Source organism: Dama dama, chromosome X (genome assembly GCF_033118175.1).
Source record: "Dama dama isolate Ldn47 chromosome X, ASM3311817v1, whole genome shotgun sequence".
NCBI classification, from domain to species: Eukaryota; Metazoa; Chordata; class Mammalia; order Artiodactyla; family Cervidae; genus Dama; species Dama dama.
The window spans coordinates 6,533,107-6,560,780 of NC_083714.1; the positions used below are offsets into that span (position 1 = coordinate 6,533,107).

Consider the following 27,674-nt stretch of genomic DNA (forward strand, 5'->3'; position numbering starts at 1 on the left):
CATTGCTGCCCTTGGTGCAGGCAGAGAGAAGCAAAAATCGGTAATAGATGATTAGAAAGACCCATATGACCCATGGGTCCTGAACTGGGATTTTCAAGCTGGAGTCAATTCAGATGAGCCTCCTGACACAAAATGAGTAATTGTATCAAGAACTGTCTTCAGTGCCTTTAAAATGCTGTTCCACAAAGTATCTTCTGTTCTAGAGTCTTCTGCCACCTGTTGCTCTCCTCCATCTTCTCCTTTCAGAAATTTTACTTTATGATTCGGAATTGTAAAAATTTGAGAAGTGGTTCTGTGGGCCCCACCTTCCGAGTTGTGTGGTCACACCCCTGCTTTACACAGGCCCTACCCCGGGGCTGCACTGACACTGTGTGTGGGTTTCCTCATTTTTTCCTTAACAGACCCCTTGAGATATACTGTTATCATCCTCATTTGACAGGGACATGAACTTCTTATGAAAGTTCATAAGGCTGTAGACTGGTTCCCAAAGGGGAAAACCACACATACTTACACAGTTTTCCATAGAACTTCAGGCATTTCACAGGCTTCCTGAATAATATCCATGAGCATGGCTTAAGAATAGTGGCTCCAGAACCAAACTCTGAACCAAATAAATCAAACAGAAAATTAGAAAGTGAACTGAAAATCAGTTGTTCATAAAATAAACATACATGGTTCCTATATTAGTAACTTTAATATGGTCAGTTAAGAAAGTAACTAAATATTGTAAACCACAACTTTATGAGGGAGAAGAAGAAAAAGAAAGCAAAGACTGGCTAAAATAAAATCAAGTAACTGCCTTTAAATCTGATCCAAGATGACAAATCTGCACCCATAGTCAAAAACTGTGAGGTGAGGGATATTACAATTCATTGATTGCCTTTTAGCAAAGACTGTCAAAATATTCCAACTTTTCAAATGGTCAATCCATCAATAAATTTACTAATAGAAAACCAATACCTTTAAAATTATTTTTAATGTCCTTTTACTCATTATTTGTAACATAAAGAAAAGGGAGACACAATATAGGTCATTTATGCCCTTAGTAAGTGAGTGAACATATTTACCCCCTTCTTAAAGGCCAAGGAGAACTTCCATTTCTTTTTTTTTTGTTTGTTTAGGAAACTTTCAAACTTTCCAAACAATTGTGTGTCTCCAATAGAGTCCATAGGGAGCCACGCTGATTTCAGATGAGGCAGTGGTCTTTTCTGGGAGGGACCCCAGTGTGGACATTTGCTGTCACCACACCTGTGACCTGGGGCAGGTAGCATCACCCCCAACAGGGATGTGGGGACCCACATGCTCTATGTGGCCTGGCCCCTTAATGCCCCAGCCTGCAAGGAGTTGTCTCACCCACCCCATCTCACCCACTTTTCCCTTCAGCAGACAGTAGAGGGGATTGGGGTAGGAACCTAACAAATGTGCTTATGTTCCCTTTGACTTATTGGAACAGTCATGATTTCCTTCAAATCCAGATGTAAAAAAATGGCTGTTTTATGAAATCAGATGTTTTCTACCTTCCCAAAAAATAAATTGAAGTTTCTTCAGGAAACATTGGTGACCTTCCAAGGAACATTCCTAGAAACATTCAGAGTGGTTTTTGTTCGAAGAATGTGCTGTGTGCCCCTGGGATGGCTCCAAGTGACCTGAGGACATAAATTACATTCGTCACCTGATTTTGTAAAGCTCCTGCTCTTACCTTTCAGTTTTAAAACTGTCCTGGCTTGGATGACAAGCTAATCACTGCAAATAACCCAGTAGTGTGAGGTCTGAGGGCAGGCTGCATGGTGGCAGAAATCACCCAAGAATTACCAAGGTAAAGAGGACTTTGGGATCAGAGCATTGATTCTGCACAGAAAATCTGGCAGGTCAGGGTGCACAGTCTCTTTCTGCTGCAAACTCCTCAAAGGCTGTGGGGCCCACCTCTGAAAATATGAAACAATAGAGAAGCTCAGAGATCCAGTTCCCTCATCTCACAAATGATGAGACTGAGACCCGGAAGAGAGGAAAGGGATTTATCTAAAACCCAGCAGGTAGTCAATGTCCACTATGTTTCTAGTAGTCAATGTCCACTATGTTTCTAGTTCATCTCACCATCATCTCTTCTTTTTGTTCAGGATGAGTTGATATCAAAAGGAGTTAGGGTTGTTCTTTAAAATCCTTATTAGAGACTGCTTGGTTGCTTGCCTGGTCCCCTATCCCATTGTTGGGCCCTGTCTTGGTCATGTGGCTGTGACATGCAGTCAGGGTGTTTTCCCCCAGAGCACTCGGGGGTGGGAGCTGCTATGGCTCTGAGAACCTGCAAGTCCTTTAACAGTTCCAGGAGCGCCTCAAATTCCCCACCCCGAGGGGACCCCAGAGGTCACTCCATCGTCTTGAATGGTTTCCATTTCTGCCCCACAGTCACTGACTAAAGGCACCTAATGTGTGGCCGGCATGCAGTAGGTTCCCTGGTGCAATCACGTGAGGCTGATGTTCATCCAGTAAATCAGCTGTACATATCATGAAGAGTCGGCTGGGTTACTTGCTCTCAGGCTGTAGGTCAGTGCCCCAGGAACCTCCATGTCAAGAGCTTCAGGGGATGTTCCTTTCTGGGGTTAAACTCTGCATGTGAACTGCAATCATACCTCCAAGTGAGCTGTTGGCTGCTACTCATCCAGTAGCAGTTCAGCCCTGAATCTACCTCGGTTTCCTCCCTGACTGTCAAGTGACAGGCGCTGAGAATTCAGCCAGTGGGATCTCGCCCTGCTGACATCCGCTGAGACCTGGAATGTAATCACAGAGAAAAACACTCATTAGGCTCAATGAACAGTTAACAACAAAATGGCCCTGCCACTTCTGGACTTCCTATGTTGTTGCTTTTGTACCATTTCTTTTCTTTTCTTTTTGATGTTGGTTTATATCCAGTTGCATATCAAACAAGCATCTCTTCTTCAAGCCATCCAGTTTGGCTCAACTGTATATTACTCAGAAAATGGGGTGGAAAATTCAGTTTGTTGCAGTCAATCCTGAGCTTCCTTCTTTTCTTTTGGAAACTGTTTTTTTAAATGGCAGTTTTACATAAATTTTACTTGAGCAGGTATTTCTACATAAGAACTGAACTCAGGATTGGGGAAGGGGGGCTCTGAATAAAATATATTTCCTGTCATTGAAAAGAAAACCTCAGCTGTACAATTGTAAAGATGAATTCTGCTCTGTGAGAGACAGGTCAGGACTTGCCATTATTATAGTTCTCTGTCCCATCCAGAGAGCAACACTTCATCCTTTATCAGCAGTTCTGTTCTCAGCCCAGTGCTATCCTGTCTCATCTTCCCCTCTGTCCTGGAGCCCTGCTGCAGTGGCTGCTGTCCGTGGTGCTCAAGTAGCGTGTGGTCTGCTGCATGGCAGCATCTGGGTATCTGATGTGTGTGACTCATGTTACGGTGCTGTTTTAACACTGTGTCTCTGTAACTGCTTGCACTGCTAGCTGCTACATGGAAGGAATTATGCTGTTCTCAAGCAGTCCACCCTAGATGATTTAGATGGACCAGAAACTGTGCCTAAAATGATTGAGTGTGCTCTGCATGGGCTCTGTAAAATTCTCAGCATGGATGTGTCCTCCTTGTCAGTCGAGAGCACCAGCTTAGCCTCCAGGTGCTCACCTGTGCATGCTTTGTCTATGACTGTGTCAACCCTTTCCCGTGTCATTGCACAGATGAGTTATTGTGACTTGTGTGTTATCATTCACTTTTGTCTTAAGAAGGTACATGACTAATGAAAGCATAACCAGCATACTTTGTGGGACACAACTGGTCATTCCCAGGACAGCATTCTATACAACTAACTCCTTTTTGCTTTTTGTCTGTTAGGAGTTTCTTAAAAACCCTACTATAAACATTGTCATCCATTTTCAAAGTATTTCACACTTTCTATTTCCAAAGGAGCAAACATGTCTCCTCCTTGGTTGAGGGTGCCAGTAGGCGTCCTCACAGGGAGAAATGGGTCAGGAAGTGTAGGAAACTTTCTCATAATTTTGTCCAAAGATCCACACAGAAGGACCCTGTATGTAGTCACATTTGATCAATACAAAATAAATCTGTCCACATGCTATGTGCCCAACTGACATGAAAGTTAGAATATATTAAACCATGGTTTTTAAAATAATATTATTATGCAGTAGCATATATTACCTTGGGAGACCTTAATTTGTTTGGTTTGGGAAAGATTACTTTGGGCTTATGCTTTCTCATTAAATCCCAGGGTAAAAACTATAATCATGCATAGAAATGAAATCACTTGCTTAAAATGCAAAAGCTCTTCTTTGAAAAGTCAGCAGGAGCACAGAAGCAGAAGCTGTACTGTGCTTATCTTGACACCAAACAACCAAGCAAATAACCCAATCTGAAACTAAGGGTAGCATTGGCAAGTCAGCCAGTGTTAGGTCCTTGTCACTAGCAGCTATGTACTTATGTATGTTCAGAGCTGCAGGAGGCTTGCACCACGCATTTTGGGGAATGCCATGGCCATTTCAGATGTCCTCTGGTGGGCACATGCTATGCCATTCCAATCTGCTGGTTCCTGAACGTGCCAGGACTTACCTGAATCCCTTTGGGGCCAGACCTCATCAAAAACCATAGAGAGCATGCCTGTGATAGGTCGCGGTGCCTCTGGAAGTTAGAACCTGGTGTGGGGCTGGCTCCAGTGGTCTGAAAACTGAGTGACCAGTCAGTTTCATGGCCATGTCTAATCAAGGTAAGTCTTAGCCAAATAACCATGTCTTGGCATTCCGAGAGCCTAATGTGCTGTGCACATGTGGGGCCAAAGCCTTGGGGCCACTGAACATCCCTGAATTAGGATCAAGAGCTCATGCAAGTCTGGCTCTTCAGTCTCAGGGCTCAGCCAGATGCATTCATTCATTCACATGTGTACCAGTGTCTATGACAAGAGGAATGGGTACAGTCTGCACCTTTGAGCATCTCAGTGGTATGACCCCAGCTGCTCACACATACTATTCAGGGAGCAGCACCTTCTTAGATGATCACTTCTCAGCCTAACAGATGATCACTGCACACCCCATACACTTGGCATCTCTAAGTGACGTTTCCCCCTCTTTTCAGGCCCAGGTGTGTTGAGGTACTCAGCACAGCAGGCGGGCCTTGATCTCATGACTGTGGTTGCTGTAGTTTTGTTTCCAGTGTTTCTTGCATGAACCTGTCAGGGAGAGTTAGAAGGAGAGGAGAGATGCAAAAGGGAAGACAGGACACAGAAGTAGAGTGAAGACCAGGGCAGAAGGGCTCCTGGAAAATGAAGCTGGAAGAGGATCTGGCAGTGCAAAGCCATTGGGAGGAGAGAGTGGGCAGTCGGCGGGGAGAGTGGGTGCAGCCCCAGGAGAGACCCTGGGGCAGAGAGTGGTGGGTGGGCTTCCAGGTGCCAGGTGGTGGGGAGCCGGGAAAAGGATGATGGTGAGCGTCCAGTCAGGTGTCAGAGGTACCAGTGAGAAAAGGCACAGGATGGAAGTGCATGGAGGAGCCAGCATGAAGGACGAAGCAGGCTTTATCTTGCCAATGGCCCACCATTCCAGGCCTCCCCTTAAGGTCTGGGGTCTGTTGAGAGTAGAGTGCATCTCGGCCAAGACCTGTGGACCCAGCCAGTTGAGACATCTCCTTTCCCTGACCATCTTTCCTTACAATCTGTGCTCTGGGAGGTGCGCTGTGCTCACTGTGTCTGGACTGGAAATAAACAGTGGGCCCCATGCCTAAGAACATTGATGGAACTGAAAAGATATGCATGGGAGGGTTTGGTGCCCTGGGACCTGCTGCCCACACCCTTCCCTTGTCTCTGCACCCAGACATGATTATCCAGAAGGAGCAAGCAGATGGATGTAGGGGGTGAGGGGGCGTCACCCCACATGTCTGGGTGTGTTGTGGGTGCTGTGGGAGGCTGGGGGCGTTGCTTAGGCCAGGCAGCACCCTCCATGTCTCCCGACAGTGAGCCCACACAGTGCACGATGCTGTAGTTGTGCCAGGGAACCACGGAGATCGAGGAGGTGGAGGCTGAGCAGGAAGAGGAGGCGCCCAAGCGGGCCCATGAGGCCAAGTCCCCACAGGACCCCACAGAGGATGGCAATGTGGAGACCCCACCATCCTACAGCAGGGCCATTAGCTTTGAACACCTGTCCTTCGACCTGTCTGGGACACCTCGGCCGGCCAGACCCACATGGAGGTCAGCCCAGATGACAGCTGCTCAGACTGGCTGGAAGCTAGCATCCTGCCACCCCTGACCCATGAGCTGACAGCCAGTGAGCTACTGCTGAACAAATAAGAGCTGTGGCCACAGCGATGGAGCTGAGAGTGACCCTTACTGTTCACTGGGCTGCTGGGTGCAAAGACCACGTGGAAAAGGTCTCCCCAAACATTTAGAACCACACGCATACTCATGTCTTTCTCTGTAATATGATAGTAGGTTGGCAGCACAGGACTTCTGCAAAACCCAGGCAGCAGGGAGGGGCGGGCAGGGTCTAGACACATGGAATCAGTGCCCAGGAGGAACTGAGGCCAGTATTCTGGCAGGATGTTCCATGATGATGAGCTCGAGGAGTTGGAGAAGTTCTACGTGGGGCAGCCGTGCTTCCTACTGCTCTTCTATGTGCTGTATAACACACTAGTTGCCCGCATGTATTGATGTGCCTGTGGTCAGAATCTCACTTTCCTTCTCTTGTTTTAACTGTGTCTCCTTGTATTGATATAACATATCTTGCATTCATTTTATCAAGTAGTATCTTTGTTAGTTCCTTTTCAGAACAAGCTTGGCCTAAGTTAAGGCACACACATGCCACATCCAGCACAGTGGTTGAAAAAGACCTGAAACGGGAGTGAGTACATAATGAAAAGACAGATGCATATAATTTGGCAAGCGGGGAGTCAGGGGACCCTCTTGCTCTCCATGACAGGAAGACAAAATGGCTCCTTTCAGCCGTCACTCTTATTGGCAGAAGTCACATGAGATCATTAGGGAATAGCTACCCTGGGGAGTTTGATTAGCGAAGGCTCTGCTGTTATTGCTTTCAAAAATCACTTTCCAATAGGATGATTCATTTTTATATCCATTGCACTTCTAAACACACTAGCTTATGGTATGTAATTCCAGGCACACAAATGAGTCCAACCAGACAGGCAGTGAGGTCAAATCGGAAGGTTCTCAGATATATGCTCACCCTGTAGAGGGAAGCCAAGGTGCACTCAAGAAGTGGTTTGTCCTTCATGCAGCCCAAGGTCACCATCCAAGGTCACAGGACCCCCATCCCAAGTTTCAGGGAGGCAGACTGGCAGCAGATGGGAGTGAAAACAGGCTGGTGCCTCAAGGCTGGCCCTGAATCTGAGCTCTGAGACCAAGGGCCATGCTCACCTGGACATGATCTTGAATTGTGAACCATGAAGAAGAGGAGCAGAGGCTGGGCAGACAGCCAGAATGGAGGCACATGGACGGAAGAAGCTGAGCTCCAGAGCCCAGGATGATGACTGGCTCCAGGGAGGAGGGTGGAAGGGGGAAGAGCAGGGCTACCTGGAATCTACCAGGGCCCAGCAGGACCAGGGTTCCTGTCACTCTCCCCACAGCCCAGGCCCTCGGGTCTTGTTAAACCTTTTACAGAAGTGAAGATGAAAGCACACAGAGCTCAGTATCAGGATCCAAGTCTCACAGGTGGAGAGTAACTGAATCAGGGGACAAACCAGCCCCTCGTTTCCGTTATGCTTCAGGGGAGAAGTCATGAAATTGTGCAGAGTCTGTGTCAGAGCAGGGGCCTCTGCCCCCAGTGGAGTGTCCTGAGGCCGGATATGGGTGCGGGCAGAGCTGTGGGGAGGGCAGCAGAGGGTGGAATGATGGGGTCTCTGGTGGGTCCTGCATTTCCACTCACCCCACACTGGGCATCTGTCCCATCAGACCATGCAGTTTTATGTGCCCATCAGGTAGTACTTCTATGACCTCATTCACCCTGACTACAGCACTGTCAACAACATGTATGTGCTTATGTTTCTGGTGGACACCGTGGACTTCATCATCATTGTCTTTGGCTTCTGGGCCTTCGGGGTAGTTGGGGGACTGAGGCCACCACACCCCAGGGATGTGTGATGAGTCCTGTATGGGCTCTAGGCACTTGGGCTTCAGTAGCTGTGGCTCATGGGCTCTAGTGAAAGTCACTCAGTCTTGTCCAACTCTTTGCGACCCCCTGGGCTATACAGTCCATGGAATTCTCCAGGCCAGAATACTGGAGTGGGTAGCCTTTCCCTTCTCCAGGGGATATTCCCAAACCAGGGATCGAACCCATGTCTCCTGCATTGCAGGCAGATTCTTTATTGGCTGAGCCACAAGGGAAGCCCAAGAATACTGGAGTGGATAGCCTATCCATTTTCCCATGGGCTCTAGGGCACAGACTCAATAGTTGCAGCACACCAGCTTAGCTCCATGGCATGTGAGATCTTCCTGGATCAGGGATAAAACCCATATCTCCTGCATTGGCAGGTGGATTCTTTACCATTGAGCCACCTGGGAAGACCAAGACTTTTTGTTTTTTAAAGCACTTTTCTAAGGACACAAAAATCAAGAGATGGTACAGCGATTTTCCATTTACTTCCTGGCTCCAAACAAATATAGCATCATCTATTACTAAGACCCCCACCAGACCAATACATTCATTATAACTGAGGAACTTACACTGATATGTCATAATCACCCAGAGATTATAGTTTATACTAGGATTACCTCTTAGAGTTGTACATTCCATTGGTTTGGACAATTGTAAATGAAATTCCACTTTCTAGATATGCCAAAGTTTATCCTTACACTAGATCAACCTAGATAGCATATTAAAAAACAGAGACATTACTTTGTCAACAAAGGTCTGTCTAGTCAAGGCTACGTTTTTTCCAGTGGTCATGTATGGATGTGAGAATTGGACTGTGAAGAAAGCTGAGCACTGAAAAATTGATGCTTTTGAACTGTGGTGTTGGAGAAGACTCTTGAGAGTCCCTTGGACTGCAAGGAGATCCAGCCAGTCCATCCTAAAGGAGATCAGTCCTGGGTGTTCATTGGAAGGACTGATGCTGAAGCTGAAACTCCAGTACTTTGGCCACCTTATGCGAAGAGTTGACTCACTGGAAAAGACCCTGAATCTGGGAGGGATTGGGGGCAGGAGGAGAAGGGATCGACAGAGGATGAGATGGCTGGATGGCATCACCGACTCGATGGACATGAGTTTGAGTAAACTCCGGGAGTTGGTGATGGACAGGGAGGCCTGGTGTGCTGCGATTCATGGGGTCGCAAAGAGTCGGACAAGACTGAGCAACTGAATTGAACTGAACTGATCTTTACACTGACTCAAGGACATCTGGTTTACATCTATGTTTTGACAATAATAAGTAAAGTCACTAATAGCATTCATGTATACATAAGTTCTCAAGTCTTTTGGGTAAAGACCCATATGGTTACTGGGTCATACAGTAAGAGCATACTTAGTTTTATAAAAAATTGCCAAGCTGTCTTCCAACACGCCTGTGCCATTTTGTATTCTCACTAACAATGAATTAGAGTTCTTGATGGTTCAAGTCCTCAACAGAGTGTGGTGTTGTCCCAGGGTCAGAGTTGGCCATTCTAATAGATGTGTAGATATTCTGTGTGTGTTCCTGGGTGTGTGACATCATCAAGTGGCTTCTTAGGTCAACTGATCACTAGGGATCAAGCTGGAAAAGGGACAGCCAGACTAAAGCATTTTAGAGTCCTGCCTGAACCATCAGGAGGCAGCTTTGGGCACACTGTGTGAGCAGGTTCATGTTCTCTGGACATAATTCCTATTCTGACTGCTTTCCAGAAGGAAAAGCAGAAAATGAAATTGAAGATAGTAGCTAAAACAGCACTTTAGGATCAGAAATGTTTCACTGGAAATGAAACTCAGAGTGTTCCACACCTTGAAAGACTTTGTGTGAGGAAGACTGGTTTTGAAGTAATGAGGTGGAAAGGAGACCCTCCAGTTCCAGGCTGTGCAGGGGAGACTTGGAATAAGGTTTCACACCTAAGGAAACATGCACTTGGGAGAGGAGGCGGTAGGTCCAAAGAAGAAACTTTCCCCAGACATTCAATAGGTCCCCCGGGAGGACCCTCTTTCACAGAGCCTTGTGGAGGGGGTTTGGATCAGGAGAGTCCACCTGGAGGATATCTTTATGCTCCTCCCCTCTGGCCATTCCCCGCAGCCCAGAGCATTTGCCCTGCCCTGGGCCAGGACCGTGACAATCACCCATGCTCAGTCTAGACGTGTTATGCCATATGCAACAGTTATGACGTGTGAGATGTACCATTCTCCATAAAAGATTTTCAGGGAGAAAAGAAAAACTGCATCAATCAATGAACATGAGGTTCAGAAGATATGTACTGGTTACGAACCTTTACAGTTTTGGGGATGGTACATCTCAGATCCTCAGTAACAATAGCTACATTCACTGACCAGGTTTTTTACAGACAGGTCACATCAAATGGGACTCACACCAGTGCTTTCACCTTGTACTGTTACAAGGCCCATTTTACAGCTGGAGAAATCCAGACTTTGTGTGTCCATGATTTCACTGGGTTATCAGTAGCAGGATACATATTCAAAGTGAGCTTCATGTGGGTGCAAAGTCCCATCCCCCCAGGGGCCTGACCTGTCTCCCTGATGGTCAAGAGGGTTCCAACTGTTCTCCCACCTGATGCCTCAGGTCACATAATGGAGAAAACACAGGGAAGCCAGGCATCATTGTCCATGAGAGATTGACACAGGATTCTGCCCATGTGGCCTCCCCAGGCCCATCGGGTCACCATCCCTCCTGAAATGGACACGAGGGCCATGGAGGAGGGCAGGGTGTAGGAAGGGGGGTGTGAGCATGTAGAAGGCTCCTGGATGTGGGGGTCAGGGGCACAGCCCACTGAAGATGGCTGTTCTGTTCAGGCTACAGCCCTGCTCTCTCATTTCATTGCCCCCTCTCCTCCCTTCTCTTGCAGCTCCTGGGGATTCCAACCTCTCCTGCAGGCTCACTGCCCTGAGCAGACTGGATGTCAGGCAGGGGGAAGCCTGTCTTTAAAGCACCGTGATCATGGGGCTGATGGACTCTCATGGCATCCACAGGGGGGTGAGTATCTGTGTCCTTCAGGGCCATGTGGGCACACCTCCATCTGGGTACTGGCGCATACAGGACATGCTCCCTCCATATACCTGGTATGTCCATATATAAGTATATAAGCACATGTAATCTGTAGACTTTTTACATATATATCGGACATACACCACACCGACATGTGAAATGTATTCCTGTCTATGAATGAGGATTAAACAGTGAAAATCATGGCACTCCAGTAGGTAATATTATCTAATCACCAGAACAATGGTTCCCCTAACTCACCTGCTGCTATTCACCCTCTTCAGCTAAAACATCTTTTCTACAAAAGGTTTCTGAAATCTGGTGGCTGGTGACGGGTCCCCATGAGAAGATGTGTGGTTCCCTGTGCTCCCCCACTGTCATGGGGAGCGCCCATGCTGCAGCGCCCCATCAAGCATCTGTGTTGGGACTTCAGCCTTCTCTAAATGGTCAAGGAGGCCCCTCCAGTGAGGACAAGGGAGTTCAGTAACCCCAGAACAGAGGGTCCCATAGAATACAACTTCACACCTACTGGGATTCCTGAGGACCTTGGGCTGGCCTGCCAGACTAAGCCCCCCACCTGGCACCCTCAGTGAACTCAGGGAGTCAGAGGCTTGGTCTGTGGACTAGTGTCCTGTGGACAGAGGGAGGGGCCCACATCCTGAAGAGACTCAAGCTGAGGACCAGAGGAATCTAAGGGTCCACAGGGGATGCATGTGCAGCCCTCCTGACAGCCCTGGGAGACCATGGGGTTTGGCGTCCAGATGGGACGTCACTGATCTCACTGGGAGGGGAGAAGTGAAGGCCTGGGTCACAGAGCTCGCGTTCAGGTCAGCAGAGTGAAGGAGCCCAGCCATGCTAGGAGTCAAGGTAGACCACTGAGAGGGGCTCTGGGGCCCCAGAACATACAGGTCGTTGCTGCTTTTAGCTCTGGGAAACCACAACATGGTTGTGGGAATGAGCCCCTCAGTCTCGGTTCCCCTCTTGGGTGTCCTGGCTCGAGACTGCCTGGGTCTCTAAAGGAAGCAAAATCAGGTGGGCAGAGGGCAGTGCGCAGACTAGCTGAGTTTCAAGGCAGAGAACACAGGGAAGGCTGAGTGACTCCCAGGACATCATCTCAGCCCATGGCGTCCTCAGCCACTAAGAAGCCCTGGGCTTGGAGCCCTGATGTAATGTCCACAGCCTCCTCCTGGGACCTCAGGGCAATGAAGCTCTTGGTGTGTGTCTGGTCTGTGCTGGGGACTTCGGCATCCCAGGACCTGCCAGGGTTCAGGATGAGGACCCAGAGGAGGAACACTGGTGACCCCACAGTTCCAAGTCTCTGCTGCCAGCCCTGGGCCTCCCTGGCGGCGGGATGAGCACTTCACAGGGTGTCCTGACTTCCACATCAGGGTCTCAGAGCGACTGGGGACCTGGGATAATGGGTGGGATCTCACGTGGGTAGAAGGGAGGGTGCAGGTCCTCCAAGAAGTCAAGGGGAGTACACTGACAGAGGACTCAGGGGACCCTGGACTACAATCTGAGGGGACCTCATAGACCACTGCCCCTACCTTCGGCCCTGGGAGGTCTCGGTGTGGAATTAACGCTCTAGGCCAGTCCTCACTTTCTGACATCTGGGTCTCAGAGAGACTGTGGACCTGGTAAGAGAGACGGGGCCAGGTTTGGGGAGAGGAGAGAATCCCAGGTCCTGCCTGGAGACAAGGTAATGTCCTGAGGAGACCCCTAGGGAAGACTGATGGGACATCAGAGATTCCCACCCTGTCATCTGCCCTGGGAGACCCTGGGGTGAGAAGAGCACACTAGGCCTTTCCTGACTTCCTGACATCCAGGTCTCGGAGAGACTGGGGCCATGGTGTGAGGATCCTGGCCTCAGATGTGAAAGGATGGAGCTTAGGTCCTAGTGGGAGTCAAGGTGAGGACCCTGAGGGAGTACTGAGGCCAGACCCCAGAACACAGGGCACCCTGGTAGTCCCCGGGCAGGACGACCTCATGCAGCATTTCCTGACATCTGGGTCTCAGAGACTGTAGACCTTGTGAGAGCGGGCGGGTGGGGTGGGAGGCGGTGGTGAGGGGAGTCTCAAAATTGCAGACGGAAGAATCCCCGGACCTGTCTGAGAGTTCAGGCTCCATGTTGAGGAAGGGTTGAGGCTCTTAGATGCCAGGGCAGAGAGGCCATCCTGGCCCTTATGGTGGTTCTTGGAAGCCCCAGAGCGGGGTGAGCAGTTTATTCACCTCTGGCTTAGGGCCCCCGTGAGGTGAGGTGTTAGGTTGGAGGGTGGAGGCTTCAGATCCACAGAGGATGGACTCCCGAGACCCCAAGGCAGGACTGAGCAGACCCCCACAACTGTGGTCAGTGTTAGGAGGCCAGGCGGGACGTGATGAGGAGGTGATGACTGAGCATCTCCCCAGGCTAGAACCCATGGGAGGCCCTGGACTGGTGTGGCCACATGTGGGGCCCCTAGGTGCTTTCTGTAGAGACTCAGGTCTTGTTTTTAGTTACCCTGCAGGTCCCCAAAGGGGAGGGTCCAGGCCGTGCCAGGGGAAAGGGGGTACTACAAGGGAACCCCAACGGGATCACCCACCCCACAACTAGGAGGACCTCACAGAGTCCACCCCTCCCACTGTAACAGAAGGCCCAAGTCTGTGCCACAGTCTACCCCCGAGGTGCCCCTCCATTTCTCTCACAGGGTTCCAGGAACCAGGAGGCGAAGGTGGATGTCTGAGGCCCGAGTCCCCAGGTCAGAGAGCAGAGGAGGTCCAGGCAGTGCCAGGAGTCAAGGTGAGTTGGTTCCCCTGAGTGTGCACCAGGGACTCCCCATCCCAGCACAGAGGGGACCCCAAAAGACCCTAATCACCCCACCATGTCAGCCCCGCAACCTCAAGCACTCTTGGCTGCACACTGGAAAGCCACCTTACATCCTCCTTCAGATAGCCATGGGTCAGGATGCTGAGGAGGAGCTCCTCTATGAGGCCTGAGAGCACCCCAAGAAGAGGACACCTGTAAGTGGCCTGAGTCAGACTGCCCAGGGTGGGTTTCTCATCCGAGGCTGCTCACAACCCCCTTTCCTGCAGCCCCAAGGTCCCCATCTGTCCCCCTTCTTCACTCCTGTCTGCACTTTGACCCCAGTCATCATGCCTGGGATGCATGAGCTCCGCCAGCCTGAGAGATTCTTTCAGGATCCAAGAGAGGATAAGGGCCTGATGGAGGCACAGTACATTTGGGGTGAGGTGGAGGAGGTGGAGGTGGAGGACATGGAGGAAGTGGAGGAGGAGGAGGATGTAGAGGAGAAGGTGGAGGAAGGAGATGCAGCTCCCTTCTCCTCCTCTCTCCTGGTCCGAGGCACCCTGGAGGAAGTGGCTGCTGCTGCAACACCAAGTCTCCTCCAGTGTCCTCTGGGTGTCTGCCCCTCTCCCACTGCCATGGCTGCCTCTCTGGGGAGTCCATCTGAAGACCATGGCCTTAGCAGGCAAAATGAAGTGCCAAGCACCTAATGTGACTAGGAAAATGCCAGATCCTGGCTCTGAGATGCACTATGGGTGAAGAAGAAAGAGCTGGTGCAATTCCTGCTCAGCAGGTGTCTTGCAGGCAGCAACTTGCCAAGGAGCCAATCACAGAGGCAGAAGTGCTGAATAGTGTGCTCAAAGATTACCAGGACCATTTCCTGGTGGTCCTCGGTCAAACCTCACAGTGCCTGCAAGCTGGTCTTTGGCTTGGAGGTGAAGGAGGTGGACCCCAGTGAGCATACCTATATCCTGGTCCCCTCCCTGGGCCTCACCCTCAATGAGATGCTGAGGGATGGGCAGAGGTTGCCCAAGGCCAGCCTCCTGGTGGTGATCCTGTGCCTGATCTCTATGGAGGATGACCACGCCCCTGAGGAGGAGATCTGGGCAGCACTCAGCATGATGGGAGTGTGTCCCGGTAGGAACACTTCATCTATGGGGAGCTCAGGATGCTGTTGACCCAAGTGTGGGTGCAGGAGGGGTACCTGGTGTATCAGCTGGTGCCTGACAGTGACCCTGCTCGCTACACGTTCCTGTGGGGTCCCCAGGTCTATGCGGAGACCAGCAGGTTTAAAGTCCTGGAGTATTTGGACAGAGTCAGTTGAAAGGGTCCCAGCTCCTTCCACCCCCTCTGCAGAGGCTGCAAGGGAGGAGGGGGGAGGACTCTGAGCCAGAGCAGCGGCCAGGCTCCTTCCAGGCCCACGTCCAACAGCTTTTCTTGGGGACAGGAAAGGAGGCTGATCCTTCCCTCTGTGATTGAAGAGGGAACAGTCAGCCTTCTCAGCAGTGAGGGTCCGGGCCCATTGGGGGAACCCGGTGTGTGGCATCTTTGTGGTCCTGTTCTCTACAATGACATGGAGACTCATCTCTGTTTCTTTAGGAATTTTTCAAATGTTATTCCTTTTTAGAGAAGACAGTGCATTCCAGTACCTAACTATGTCAATGACGTTGATCACACTTTGTTTGTACTCAACCAGTTCAAGATGAAGAGTTTTCCTGTTCTGTAAAAGAGATTAAGAACACTTTCATTTTATTTTGTGGTCCTGCACAAGATGACATGGAATTAGAATTAGAATGATTTTGGAAATGTGAATTTATTTAGCAGTGATATAGTTGGTGGAAAATTAGAAAATAAAAAGTGATAGTAGTGAATTAATTGCTTCTTATACTTTGTGTGTGTCATTTTGTACAGCTAAGTGATCTCGGTTTATATGGATTTTCCTTGGTTATCAAAGGAAGTAGCAATTCATCTTGAGTCAAGCAGTCCCCTCCTCACTGGCTCATTTATTGCAAAGACCTTTATGGAGCCTCTGCTCCGGGAAAGGCCCTGTGTTAGCAGTGGGGACACTGGGAGAAGCAGGACACACCCACACGTAGAGCGATGGTCTAGGAGCCACAGTCATATGAGGTGCATCGTGGGAGTGAGGGGAAACGGAACATTGCTGGAAGGTGTCCTTTTGGGTCTTGGATAAACCCCAGAGAGATCTCTTTCTGGGGCAGCATGGAATTGATCCTGGCTCTTGTCACTTTGCTGCTGACCACAAGGATGGCGTAGGTGTTTTCTACCCCCTATCAGCTAGGAATCCTGAAGAACTCCCATCACTCCCTTGAAATGATGCCCAGAAATCCATGGACCGACCCTCTCTTTCCTGGTCCCAGGGACACAGAACTCAAGCTGTTACCTAGCTTTTAATTATCTTCATTGTAATTGGGCATTGTAATCAAAGACTCAACATTTATTGGTGCTGCAATGACAAAAAGTAAGGGTTGTGATGGAAGACCAGCTGGGTCACATGCAGAGAGTGGTTCTTGCTTCTATTTCCTGGAGCATCTTGGGTCCTGCTGGAACACTCCTCCACACACAAATTTCACAGGTCCTCTAACTGGAAATGGGCCTTTCTGGGTAGCCCATGCAATGAAGAATCTGCTTGCATTGTGGGAGACCTGTGTTCAATCTCTGGGTCCGGAAGATTCCCCCTGGAGAAGGGGATGGCAACCCACTCCAGTATTCTTGCCTGGAGAATTCCATGGCCAGAGGAGCCTGGCAAGCTACAGTCAATGGAATTGCAGATTCAGACATGACTGAGAGACTAACACTATGGTCCACTACGGTCTAAGTAGAAAAGTTTCTTACTTTTATTTATGAAACATCCTGTTTTGGCTAATTAGGAAGTCCATATCCTATTGAGGTGCATATTCTTTAACCCACCCTGGACCACAAAGTAGCCAACCCCATCCAGTGGAGTGGAGGAGTGACTGGGGGCAACAGTGTGAGAAGTTCCTGCCCTGTCATCACAGGGCCAACAGTCACGAGGCCCTGCGAGCTCTGTCTCATCCCTCACTCACATCCTGCAGCCCAACACATGGGGCTCCTCACACCCACTTGCCTCCCAGGTGAAGAACTGAGGCCACGGGGCTTGGGCATCTTCCTAAGACCACGTGCTAGTGAGGGCCGGGGTGGGCTCAGAGTTCTGGTCTCAATTCATCTGGAGCCCCCACCCTTCCTGCCCACCCCAGGCCACAGCCTGACCTTCCTACTTCTCACGCCTTCCTCTTCTCAGTGCTACACGATGCCTCTGAGGTGACAAAACGCAGGCCTGTGAAAGGAAGGGGACAAGGAGAATCAGAAGCATTGTGGGGCTGCTCTGTGCTTTGCTGAGAACTGAGTCTGCTGGGGGCCGGCATCCTTGTCCAGTGCCAGCGCCTCCTGTGTGAGGACAGTGCCTTGTCCCTGCTGCTGCCATGGGCCTCCTGCCCAATAGAACCTGCCAGGCTGATCAGCTCTTCACTGAGCAGGAGGGAGGGAGAGCTTGACTGTATGGTCCCAGTGCCCACTGGGATAAGGTCCTACAGGAGTCTCGTCTAATATGGGAAGGAAGGTAACACAGGTGGACCCCCAAGGCTCCAGGGCTCCCAAACTGCAGCAAGGGAGGGGAGCAGCTAGAGGGCCTCTGGGCTGGGGACACCAGGGCGGGGACGCCAAGTGCAGGGGCATGAGAGTGAGGCTGAAAAAGGAAGGCCTTGGACATCATGAGGGCTTGTGTGTGCACAACACAAGTGTCCCAAGCCACGGCTGACCAAGACCCCCTCGGTGCCACAGAAACCCACTGCCAGGGCCTGGGTGGTACCTGGAAGAGGGGTACCATAAAAGGCACCCTCTTCATGACCCAGGGGGTGAGGAGGGACCACGAGCATGGAGGGGGCAAGAAAGGCCACCTAGCCAGGCTGCCCACCAATTCCATGAACTTCCGTCCCCTTTGGAGGAGTCACCAGGGGCCCCCACCGACGTTCACAGCCTCCAGAGTCATGTCCCAGTCAGATGAACTGACCAGAAAGAAACATTTGTCAACCTGCTTAGAAGCAGAAAGGCCATGGGGAAGCCCAGGTTGAAGCCTGGAGCTCATCCAGGCCACCAGTCCTTAGGCAGAAAGGCCCCTGGGAGAGCTTCTTCCACACCCTCTTAGCTCTCCCCTTTCAGACACCAGGGACTGGCCCTCACACAGGGCAAATGACCCTGCTACTGGCAGAACTGGGAGACAATGCCCTAGAGTCCTCGTAGTCTGCCTTTCCAAGGTGCCAGTCTGTTTCCTACATGTTGATTTTCAAGAACAGTGGCCCACAAATGCCAGAGAACACGCATCTCCAAACCCACTGCTCTACTGTTCATGTGCAGTGAAGACCAATGATTCTCACTGGAGTTTCATCCATTCCCACACGTGGACTCTCATGCTTTTTCAAATACAGGTAGATGGGGGCTTCCTTTGGTCACATCTAGCTCAACAAGTCAGACATGTCCCTGGGAGTGACTGTGTGTAAAGGAAGGCCCTTGAAAGGCACCTAACCCACAAGCCAACAAAATCATTCGATGGACCTGCCATCTGGGTAATGGAGAACAGGTTCACAGTGGTGGTGGGGACAGGGGCAGGGGTGGGGAAGATCAGAACTGGCCTCGAAGAGGACCAGTGAAATGCTTGTTTTCAATAGAACAGGCTGTGCCTTGAGCCCCCAATCAAGTACTTCAAAAGGAAGGTACCCAAGTAGACCCAAGTTGGATGTGGGCAGCCAGAACTGGAGGTAGCAGAAGCCCAACCATCCCATTGACAAAAGGAAACAGGGCTTTCAAAGCAGCCACCAGGGAGGCTGAATCTGAGGCTCAGGGAAGGGGACGGGAAAAGCACATGCAGGTGTTCCCAAAGTGAACGCTCTAGGGCCACCAGAGTGGTGTTTATGGAAAAATTGGAAACTGAAGACAACAGCATGTGATCTGCAGTGGGATGATGCCTGGGGGTGGGCAGAATGTGGGAGGTTGCAAGCTCAGTGGATGCCTGGCTTTGCCCTCCCACACAGTCTCCTGGGGATTCTGTGTCTCAGGTGTTTGGGAACAGTCAAGTGGAATATGAGATCGCTCCACTGTGCTCAAGCACATCTCTACTCTGGGGAGAGTTTGACCTGGGGGGCGGTGGGGGCAGGACAACAGGACTCTGACTTTGGGGCCAACTGAGCGGGACTGACCAACTGGCAGCAGCCAGCTGGAAGACAATAAAGCCAGAAGAGGGGGAAGGATGGAGGGGCCACCAACTCAGGCAAGGCCAGTCAGTCCACTACAGATCCCATCTTCTGGGAGGGACAGTCACCAGGGGCCCATCTGACCCCTGGGATCTCTCTTGGTGGTAGGAGACCTAGGACTCTCCAGGGCCAGGCCCTTCAGCAGAAGCCAGCCACAGGCCTGCCTGTTGGTATGCAGGGGGGTGGAATAGGGGGACGTTTGTCAACCCATCCAGGGCCTGGCCCCCTGAAACAAGGCACCTGGCAGCAGATGGGAGCCTTTGCAGGCAACCTGAAACATACTTTTCTTTACTTTCAGACAAGAGACCAGCTGGGGATCCCATCTCTGTCCCCAGGCCCCTCCCCCACACTGGGGCAAGGCTGCTTCTCCACATTACCTCTGTGACATCATGAAACAATTAAGGAAGCAGGCCACTTAATTGGCTGCCTGCCCCATGACCCAGATTCTAGAATCTCCAGAGAGTATTTATGGGGCACTCTGACCCTGGTCTGAGGCCCGTTTGCCCTAAGCATTCACTGCTTTGGTAGATAATGCTCCTGAGCTAGACTGGTTCAATGGCTAGTCAGAGTTCCCATGAGGCACAGGCAGCGCTGCTGGCCCCATCAACTGATGGGGAGCCCTCAGCAGGGGACCCCCGTGATTCCTCCCTGGATCCAAATGTGGATTCAGGGGAGGCTTTGGAGAAGCAGGGTGACCAACCTGAGGGCCCAGATCCAGGCCTCCATGACAATCTGCCCCCACAGGGCCGGAACCCAGAAATGGCCAACAAGGATGAGAACAACGCCAGCTTTGGGCTGTCCTTCCCCAGGAAGCTCTGGAGGATCGTGGAGGATGCAACCTTCACCTCTGTGCACTGGAATGATAAGGGAGACATGGTGGTCATCGAGGCAGATCTCTTCCAGATGGAGGTCCTCCAGCGCAGAGGTGTGGATCAGATCTGCGAGACAGACAGCATAAAGAGCTTCATTCATGAACTGAACCTGTATGGGTTCAGAAAAATCCGCCCTTCAGGTCGCTCTGCAGGAAGAAAGAAGATGATGGTAATGTAGAATGCCCTTCTGGGGAGACTAGACTAGATGAGCTGACTGCTGATGGGTTTCATTTCCCAGGAGAATGTTGTTCTCATGAGAGAGTGGTTAAGGAAAGAGGAGAGCGCAGGGTCTGTCATGTCCCGCCACCCCCCCACCCCTTTAGGATTTTCGGTGGTGATGCCAGATCCTGAGGGGCCACTTGATGTCAGGGAGGGTCGGGAACACCTCAAGCAAGGATGGCCCTGGGGGAGCTCTAGGGAGTGACATTCCAGGGCCTCATAACCTGCCAGGAATGAAGAGACCTTGTCTCCATATATAGGCATGACCTGATGGTTGTGGGGAGAGTGCGGCAAGGAAGGGCTCTTCTCCCCTCTCATGGCTAAAGTGATTCATTTCCTTTCAGATCTATCGCAACTCCAATTTTCAGAGAGACAAGCCTCTCCTCCTGCAGAACATACAGAGGAAAGGTGACCCCAGAACAACTTCTCAGCCTGCCACTGGAACAACAGCGACCCCAAAGAGAAAGAAGCGAGTGATGGCGACCAGACGCTCTCCCCGACTCCACCACAACGAGTTCACCCAAGAGGCTGGCAACAAAGTCCAGAAGGGAATGCCCACTGCTTGCAGAACCCCCAGCCAGTGCTCATTTGTGTTTTCTGACCTTTGGTCTATGGGTAGTGTAGCCAGCCAGGCTGGGGGAAACCATCTCCCCAGTGAGCAGGGTGGCCCCAGTGGAGAAGGCCCATCCAACAGTGCCACGTCTGTGCCCCCAGCTACTGCTAGAAGGGACAGCCCAGGGGAACTGCCTGAGAGCCCCCCAGTGAACCCAGATTACAAATCGGTGATGACTTTGTACAACACTTGTTATTCCACCCTGATGGCGGACCTTTTAGTCGTGGCCCCAGATGAGGCCCTTGAGTCAGAGGAGGAGCAGGGAGATTCCTCAGTTTATAAGTGCACCCTCTGTGAGCAGGCCAAGAAAAAGCCCAATCCCTGAGCTGCCAGATCCCTAGGAACACTCAAAAGCACTCTCTTGTAATCAAAAATATATTTCTGGCTCTGATAAAGTAAAGCAAAACTCCACTGGAGTAAATAAACAATCAAGTGAGAACTGCAAACCTGTGTTCTTTCTATCTGCCCTTTGTATTCACACATGGCACAGGGTGAGCCAGATGAAGCTGGAAGCCCATGCACCAGACAGGCTTCAGTTCAGTCCCCATGGTCTCTTTTCATCTGAAACAGCAGCATTTCACAGGGTCATCCAAGGGTCTGACCCATGAGCTGAGCGCTGAGGTGAACCCAGGGTGGACTGGTCCCTGGGCCTTTCCTGTCACTCAGCAGATGACCCAGCTGGGCTCCTGACCTTGGGGGTGTCACCTTCCATGAGTCATGCACCCTGCAGCAGAACGGGCTCCTCCTGGGTATCCCAATGATGCCACAAGTTTCTGATCAGCAGCTGAGCATCCCAGCTCCTGATCCAGGCCCCCCCTACCAAGAGGCTGACTGAAAAGCAGGGTCACTCCAACCATCAAGCGCCTTGCAAACACATTACCCCAAACCCAAAGACAAGTACAAGGTTTCGACAAGGTGAACACCAGCCCTTGTCACTCTGCCCTCAGAGCTGTACTTAGGAGCCTGTCTTTGGATGTGAGGCGGCCAGGCACTGCATCCAACACACGCACTTTGACAGCCAAGGGACACTTTACAATAGGACAAGGGTCATGTGCAAGGATAAACCGTGGCCTGTTTCTGGGCCTGTGGGCCTCTCTGCCTGCCAATGCACAGCCCTGCCCCCAGCCTTACCCCATCACCCCCTGGACACTGTTCCAACATCGGGGAGATTGGACCAGAACAGAGAGGGAAAAACATTAACCGGTTTCCTAACAACACATTTCTCTCAACCACACAGACCCAGCAGGGCCAAAACGAGTGGCAACACCATCATTTCGTAAAGGTCAAAGTCCCGGAGTCTTTTGCTGAGTCCAGAGCAGCATCCTGTGAGGGGAGTCCCTGCTCCTGGCCCCGCACCAAGTGGGCACCACAGCGTGGGGCTGATTCAGACAGAACCAGATGGGCAAGTCCAGAGCGCAATGGTGACTGCATGGTATCAGCATGTTCTGGTCTCTCGGTCACTTTCCTCTTGAGAGCCCAGTCTGGACAGGCCTCCTGCCCAAAGAGGATCAGGTACTGGAGGATGTCCACCTGGAACATGTCCTTCCCGCCCCTCCCAGCGATGGGCTGCAGCAGCCAGCGGGGTTTGGCAAGCACAGTCATGTATTTCTGTTGCAGGTCGGGTAGCAGGCCTTGATTCTCCAGCTCCTCCACCTAGTCGGGACCTAGGTTTTCTAGGCACAGCAAAATGCCCCCGATGACCACAAGATGTGTGGTCAGGACACAGAATGAGAACAAGGTCATTCAAAGTTGCACCTGCTTGAGACTAAGACTGTATCATGGAGGGAACCCGAGGTGAACTGGGTCCTCTGGCTTAACATTTCAGACGGGCTCACCTCAGCAAAGGGAACTCACGGCGAGGCCAAGCGAGGGAGGGAGCAAAATGAAAGGGAGAGGCCTGGTGCTCCATGAACCCACCAGGCCACGGGCAGCTCTCAGTCTGCCCACTGCAGGCCACAGGGACAGAGCAGGAGGGCCCCAGCGGGGGCCAGCAGACATCAGGTCCCCAAGGAATTTACCAGCAGACAGGTGTTGCTGTGGGGCCTCACCCCTGGGGAGTCAGAGGACTTGCTTAGGCCCAGCTTCAGGCAGTGTGGGTATGGAACCCAGGTTGGGTGCTTTACTTCCTCTCATGGTCTCTGCCGGGGACACAGACACACAGACACACAGACAGGTGCCACGTGCAGACCTGGACCCACCTCTGCCTCAAGCACAAACGGGGACTGAGGCCCAGAGTGGTGATCAGGCACCTCGGGCAGCTGGTTCCCAGCCCAGGGACCCTTGCTGTCCCTCTGAAGAAACCTCAGCCACCATGCCCGACCTCACAAACTAGTTCAACAGAAAACAAACAAGCACAACCCTGCTGGGATCCAGGGCAGCATTGGGGCCGTGCAGGCAGTGCGGGGCAGGGTGTCACTGGCCTGCAATCAATCTGCTGCTGAACTTGTCCCAGTCCTGCAGCAAGGCCTGGATCTGGGAGGATATCATCCCCAGCCTCTGCTCCAGCATCTCCCACCAGGCTGAGTTCTCCCAGTCCAGTCCCATTGCGTGATGTGGACGGCCAAGGTACAGGGCCAGTGGCCACATAGCACGGGCCGCCACCACGTCTCCAGGGTCTTGACACTGTTTAAGGTGATACCCACATAAGGCTGTCCAAAGGACAGACAGCTGAACTTCATCTCCCAGGGCTCCCAGGGCCTCATGTGGCTGCAGAAACACAGAATCACAAAGGCAACAAAGGCCAGGAGCCTGACACAGCAGCCTCCAAGCTCACAGTCCTGGGCTGGACTTCAGCCTCACGTGCCTGAGCATCTTCCAATTCTGCTGACACAGAATGCAGGGGGTCAGAGAGGGCTGACTCCTTCCATCCGTCTCCATGTGGTCCACTGATAGGGGGTTGCTGACCAAGAGGACCAGTCCATCACATGAAGTCTGTGGCTTGGTGGGTTCCTGGACCACCAGCCCTCTCCCTTTCATTTCGCTCCCTCCCTCACTTGGCCTTGCCCCAAATTCTTCCATAAGGGTGGTAACATCTGCATATCTGAGGTTATTGATAATTCTCCCGGTAACCTTGATTATAGCTCATCCTTCATCCAGCCCAACATTTCACATGATGTACTCTGCATATAAGTTAAATAAGTAGGGTGACAATATACAGCTTTGATATACTCCTTTCCCAATTTTGAACCAGTCCATTGTTCCATGTCAAGTTCTAACTATTACTGCTTAACCTGCATACAGGTTTCTCGGGAGGCAAGGAAGGTGGTCTGGTATTCCCATCTCTTTAAGAATTTTCCACAGTTTGTTGTGATCCACACAGTCAAAGGCTTTATAACATGGTCAATGAACCAGAAGTAAATGTTTTTCTGGAATTTTCTTGCTTTTTCTATGAGCCAACAGATGTTGGCCATTTGATCTCTGGTTCTTCTGCCTTTTCTGAATCCAGCTTGTACATCTGGAAGTTCTCAGTTCACATACTGTTGAAGCCTAGCTTTGAACATTTTGAGCATTACCTTACTAGCACGTGAAATGAGAACAATTGTTCAGTAGTTTGAGCACTCTTTGGCATTGCCCTTCTTTGGGATTGGAATGAAAACTGACATTTTCCAGTCCTGTAGCTACTGCTGAGTTTTCCAAATTTGCTGGCTTTGCAACACTTTCACAGCATCATCTTTTAAGATTGAAATAACTCAGCTAGAATTCGATCACCTCCACTAGCTTTGTTTGTAGTGATGCTTCCTAAGGCCCACTTTACTTCGAATTCCACAATGTCTGGCTCCAGGTGAGTGATCACACCATTGTGATTATCTGGGTCATTAATACGTTTTTTGTATAGGTCTTCTGTGTATTCTTGCCACCCCTTCTTAATCTCTTCTGCTTCTGTTAGGTCCTTATCATTTCTGCATTTCAGGATTTAATACAATAGAGCTAAGATTTACTGAAAGGCAAGGCTGATCTTATTGCAGGTGATCCTCACATCCTGAACTGAGATCCCAAGGAACTCATGAAAGGTCTCTTCTAAATTAAGACAGTGGTTAAAGTTCCACCTATTCATTGTTTGCCTAACTTGACCCTTACTTGACCCTGGTTAAAATACTGCTTTCCTTCTTAACAGAAATTTTACAAATCTAAGTGATGAATATGCTCATTAACTCTCTGTCATAGGCTGAAATTTTTACCCCCCTCCAACTTCACATGTTGAGGCATTAAACCCAGCACTTCAGAATGTGCTTCTGTTTGAAGATAGGGACTTTGAAGATAGGTAATTAAAATTAAATGAGGTCATGTGAGTGGGCCCTAATTCATTCTGACTGTGGTTCTTTTAAGAAGAAGAAGGTTGAAGACCACCATCTACAAGCCAAGGAGAGAGGCTTCAGCAGAAACCTGACCTGCTGACACCTTAATCTTGGACTTCCAGCCTTCAGAATTGTCAGAAAATGAATTTCTGTGGCTTTCATGGTAGCTCAGTAGTACAGACGGAGAAGGCAATGGCAACCCACTCCAGTACTCTTGCCTGGAAAATCCCATGGACGGAGGAGCCTGGTAGGCTGCAGTCCACGGGGTCACTAAGAGTCGGACGCGACTGAGCGACTTCCCTTTCACTTTTCACTTTTGTGCATTGGAGAAGGAAATGGCAACACACTCCAGTGTTCTTGCCTGGAGAATCCAGGGATGGGGGAGCCTGGTGGGCTGCCGTCTATGGGGTTGCACACAGTCGGACACGACTGAAGTGACTTAGCAGCAGCAACAGCAGCAATAGTACAGAACCTGCCTGCTAATGCAGAAGACACAGGTTTGATCCCTGATCAGAGAGGGTCTCACATGCTGCGAAGCAACTACCCCATGCACCAGAACTGTTGAGCCTGTGCTTTAGAACCTGGGAACTGAAACTGTTGTAGACTGTGTGACCTAGAACCCGTGCTCTGCAACAAGAGAAGCCACCACAATGAGACGCTTGTGCACCACAACTAGAGAGTAACTGCCACTCGCCACAACTAGAGAAAAGCCTGTGCAGCAACAAACACCCAGTACAGCCAAAATAAATTAAAAAATATTTTTTAACAAAAGAAAATGAATTTCTGTTGTGCATGCTACTGAGTCTGTGACACTTTGTTCTGACAGCCCTAGCAAACTAATACCTGCTTCTTCTTTTGTGCCTTTGCCTCTTCCTAGTGATAGAACTCCAGGAAATTGCGATCTGCTTGAAGGAAAAGAAAGAAAAATATACTCTGGGGGAAACAACATGTTTGCCTAAAAACTCTGTCTCCTGGCCTAATATTTGGGAGATTTTCTGAGGAAGACCTGTGTGGCAGATCCTGCCCATGTCCCCTTTGCCTCATGGCTATGGCACATACCAGCCAGACATTAAACTGCCAGCATCTCGTCAGTGGCTTGGAGGTTTTTTCCTTGTACCTGAAACCTAGTTTGTCAGTGCTCAGGGCAGACTGAAAATGTCAGAGATTTGATGCTTTATGACCCATAAGAACTGGAGTATAAATACCCCAGCTCCCTCATCCTCATACATGATAAGTCGGAAAACTCTGCATAGGCTTGCAGAGTTCTCCAGCAGGATTAAGCTCCCTTAATCTTTCTTGAAATGTACCTTTTCTTGGCTCCCTTCCTATCTCTATGGAAGCTCTCCATCCTTCTCCTGTAAAGTACATCTCCCAAGGAAACTACTTGCCCTAGAATTCTTATTTTAGGGTGTGATTCTGGGGGAACCAAAACTAGGGCTACCTGCTTTCTGTGTGTTCATATGAAATGTCTATATTTAAAGAGGCTGCTGTGGTTTCTAATTTAACAAGATGATATACTGCATTGGGGCTTTCCTGATGGCTCAATGGTAAAGAATTTGACTGTAAATGCAGGAGACTTGGTTCAGTCCCTAGGTCGAGAAGATCCCCTGAAAAAGGAAATAGCAACCCATTCCAATATTCTTTCCTTGAGAATGCCATGGACAGAAGAGTGTTGTGGGCTACAGTCCATGGAGTTGTGAAAGAGACAGACACGACTTACTGACTAAACAACGATACTGCACCCAATTCTTTCTGTGGTAAGGTGGTAAGTGTTTCATCAACTGGTGAATCCTGGAGCCTGTCCTTGGAGGAAAGGGTATTCTAAAGTCCTGCCTTGTGGAAATGCCTTTGGGTCAAATCAACTATGCTGCATTATTTTTCTTCTATAAACACTAAAGCTCATTCTTTTCAGTAGCTATTGTTTTTTTTTTTTTTGACAACTTGTTAAATTGAAGTATAATTGCTTTACAGAATTTTGTGGTTTTCTGTCATATCAACAAAAATCAGCCATAGGTACACCAGTGTCCCCTCCCTCCCGACCTCCTTCCCACCTCCCTCCTCATCCCACCCTTCAGTCTGTCTCAGAGCCCCTGTTTGAGTTCCCTGAGTCATACAACAAATTCCTGTTGGCTATCTATTTTACATATGGTCTTGTAAATTTCTATGTTACTTTCTCCATGTAACTCACCTTCTCCCTCCTCTCCTCCCTCCATGTCCTTGCTTAGCCTGCACTCTTGCATCACATCTCCATAATGGGTAGGTGTGTTTGCTTCAAGGTGGAGTGGTTTTAATAAGTTGTCTTGTGCCTGAGCCACAAGTTTCCTTATGGGGCTGGTCTAACACCTGCTGTGAAGTTTTCATGGCCCATAGGAGTGCAGTTGGGGGAGTTGTTTCTGTATAGGAGTCCAAGCAACTGTGAGAGAAACAGACTTCTGAGGAAGAATGCAAGCTGCCCTGGGTGTTCAGTAAA

At 50.2% G+C, this 27,674-nt stretch overlaps 1 protein-coding gene and 1 pseudogene across 1 annotated transcript; one reads left to right on the plus strand and one right to left on the minus strand.

The window, feature by feature from the left end:
• The first annotated feature begins 19,760 nt into the window (after positions 1-19,760).
• LOC133051946 (heat shock transcription factor, X-linked member 3-like) lies at positions 19,761-21,234 on the plus strand. Its single transcript, XM_061136624.1, has 2 exons — positions 19,761-20,246; positions 20,641-21,234. The coding sequence occupies exons 1-2, from the start codon at positions 19,761-19,763 to the stop codon at positions 21,232-21,234; spliced, it is 1,080 nt and encodes a 359-aa protein (XP_060992607.1).
• Positions 21,235-22,178: 944 nt separating this feature from the next.
• On the minus strand, positions 22,179-23,587 carry LOC133052136 (EOLA-like protein; annotated as a pseudogene).
• Positions 23,588-27,674: the final 4,087 nt, after the last annotated feature.

Bases quoted from the DNA above. Each gene is read 5' to 3' on its own strand.
- LOC133051946 (XM_061136624.1), top strand. From the start codon at position 19,761: ATGGCTAGTCAGAGTTCCCATGAGGCACAGGCAGCGCTGCTGGCCCCA. The intron at 20,247-20,640 runs GTAATGTAGAAT...ATTTCCTTTCAG, and splicing joins CAGGAAGAAAGAAGATGATG to ATCTATCGCAACTCCAATTT.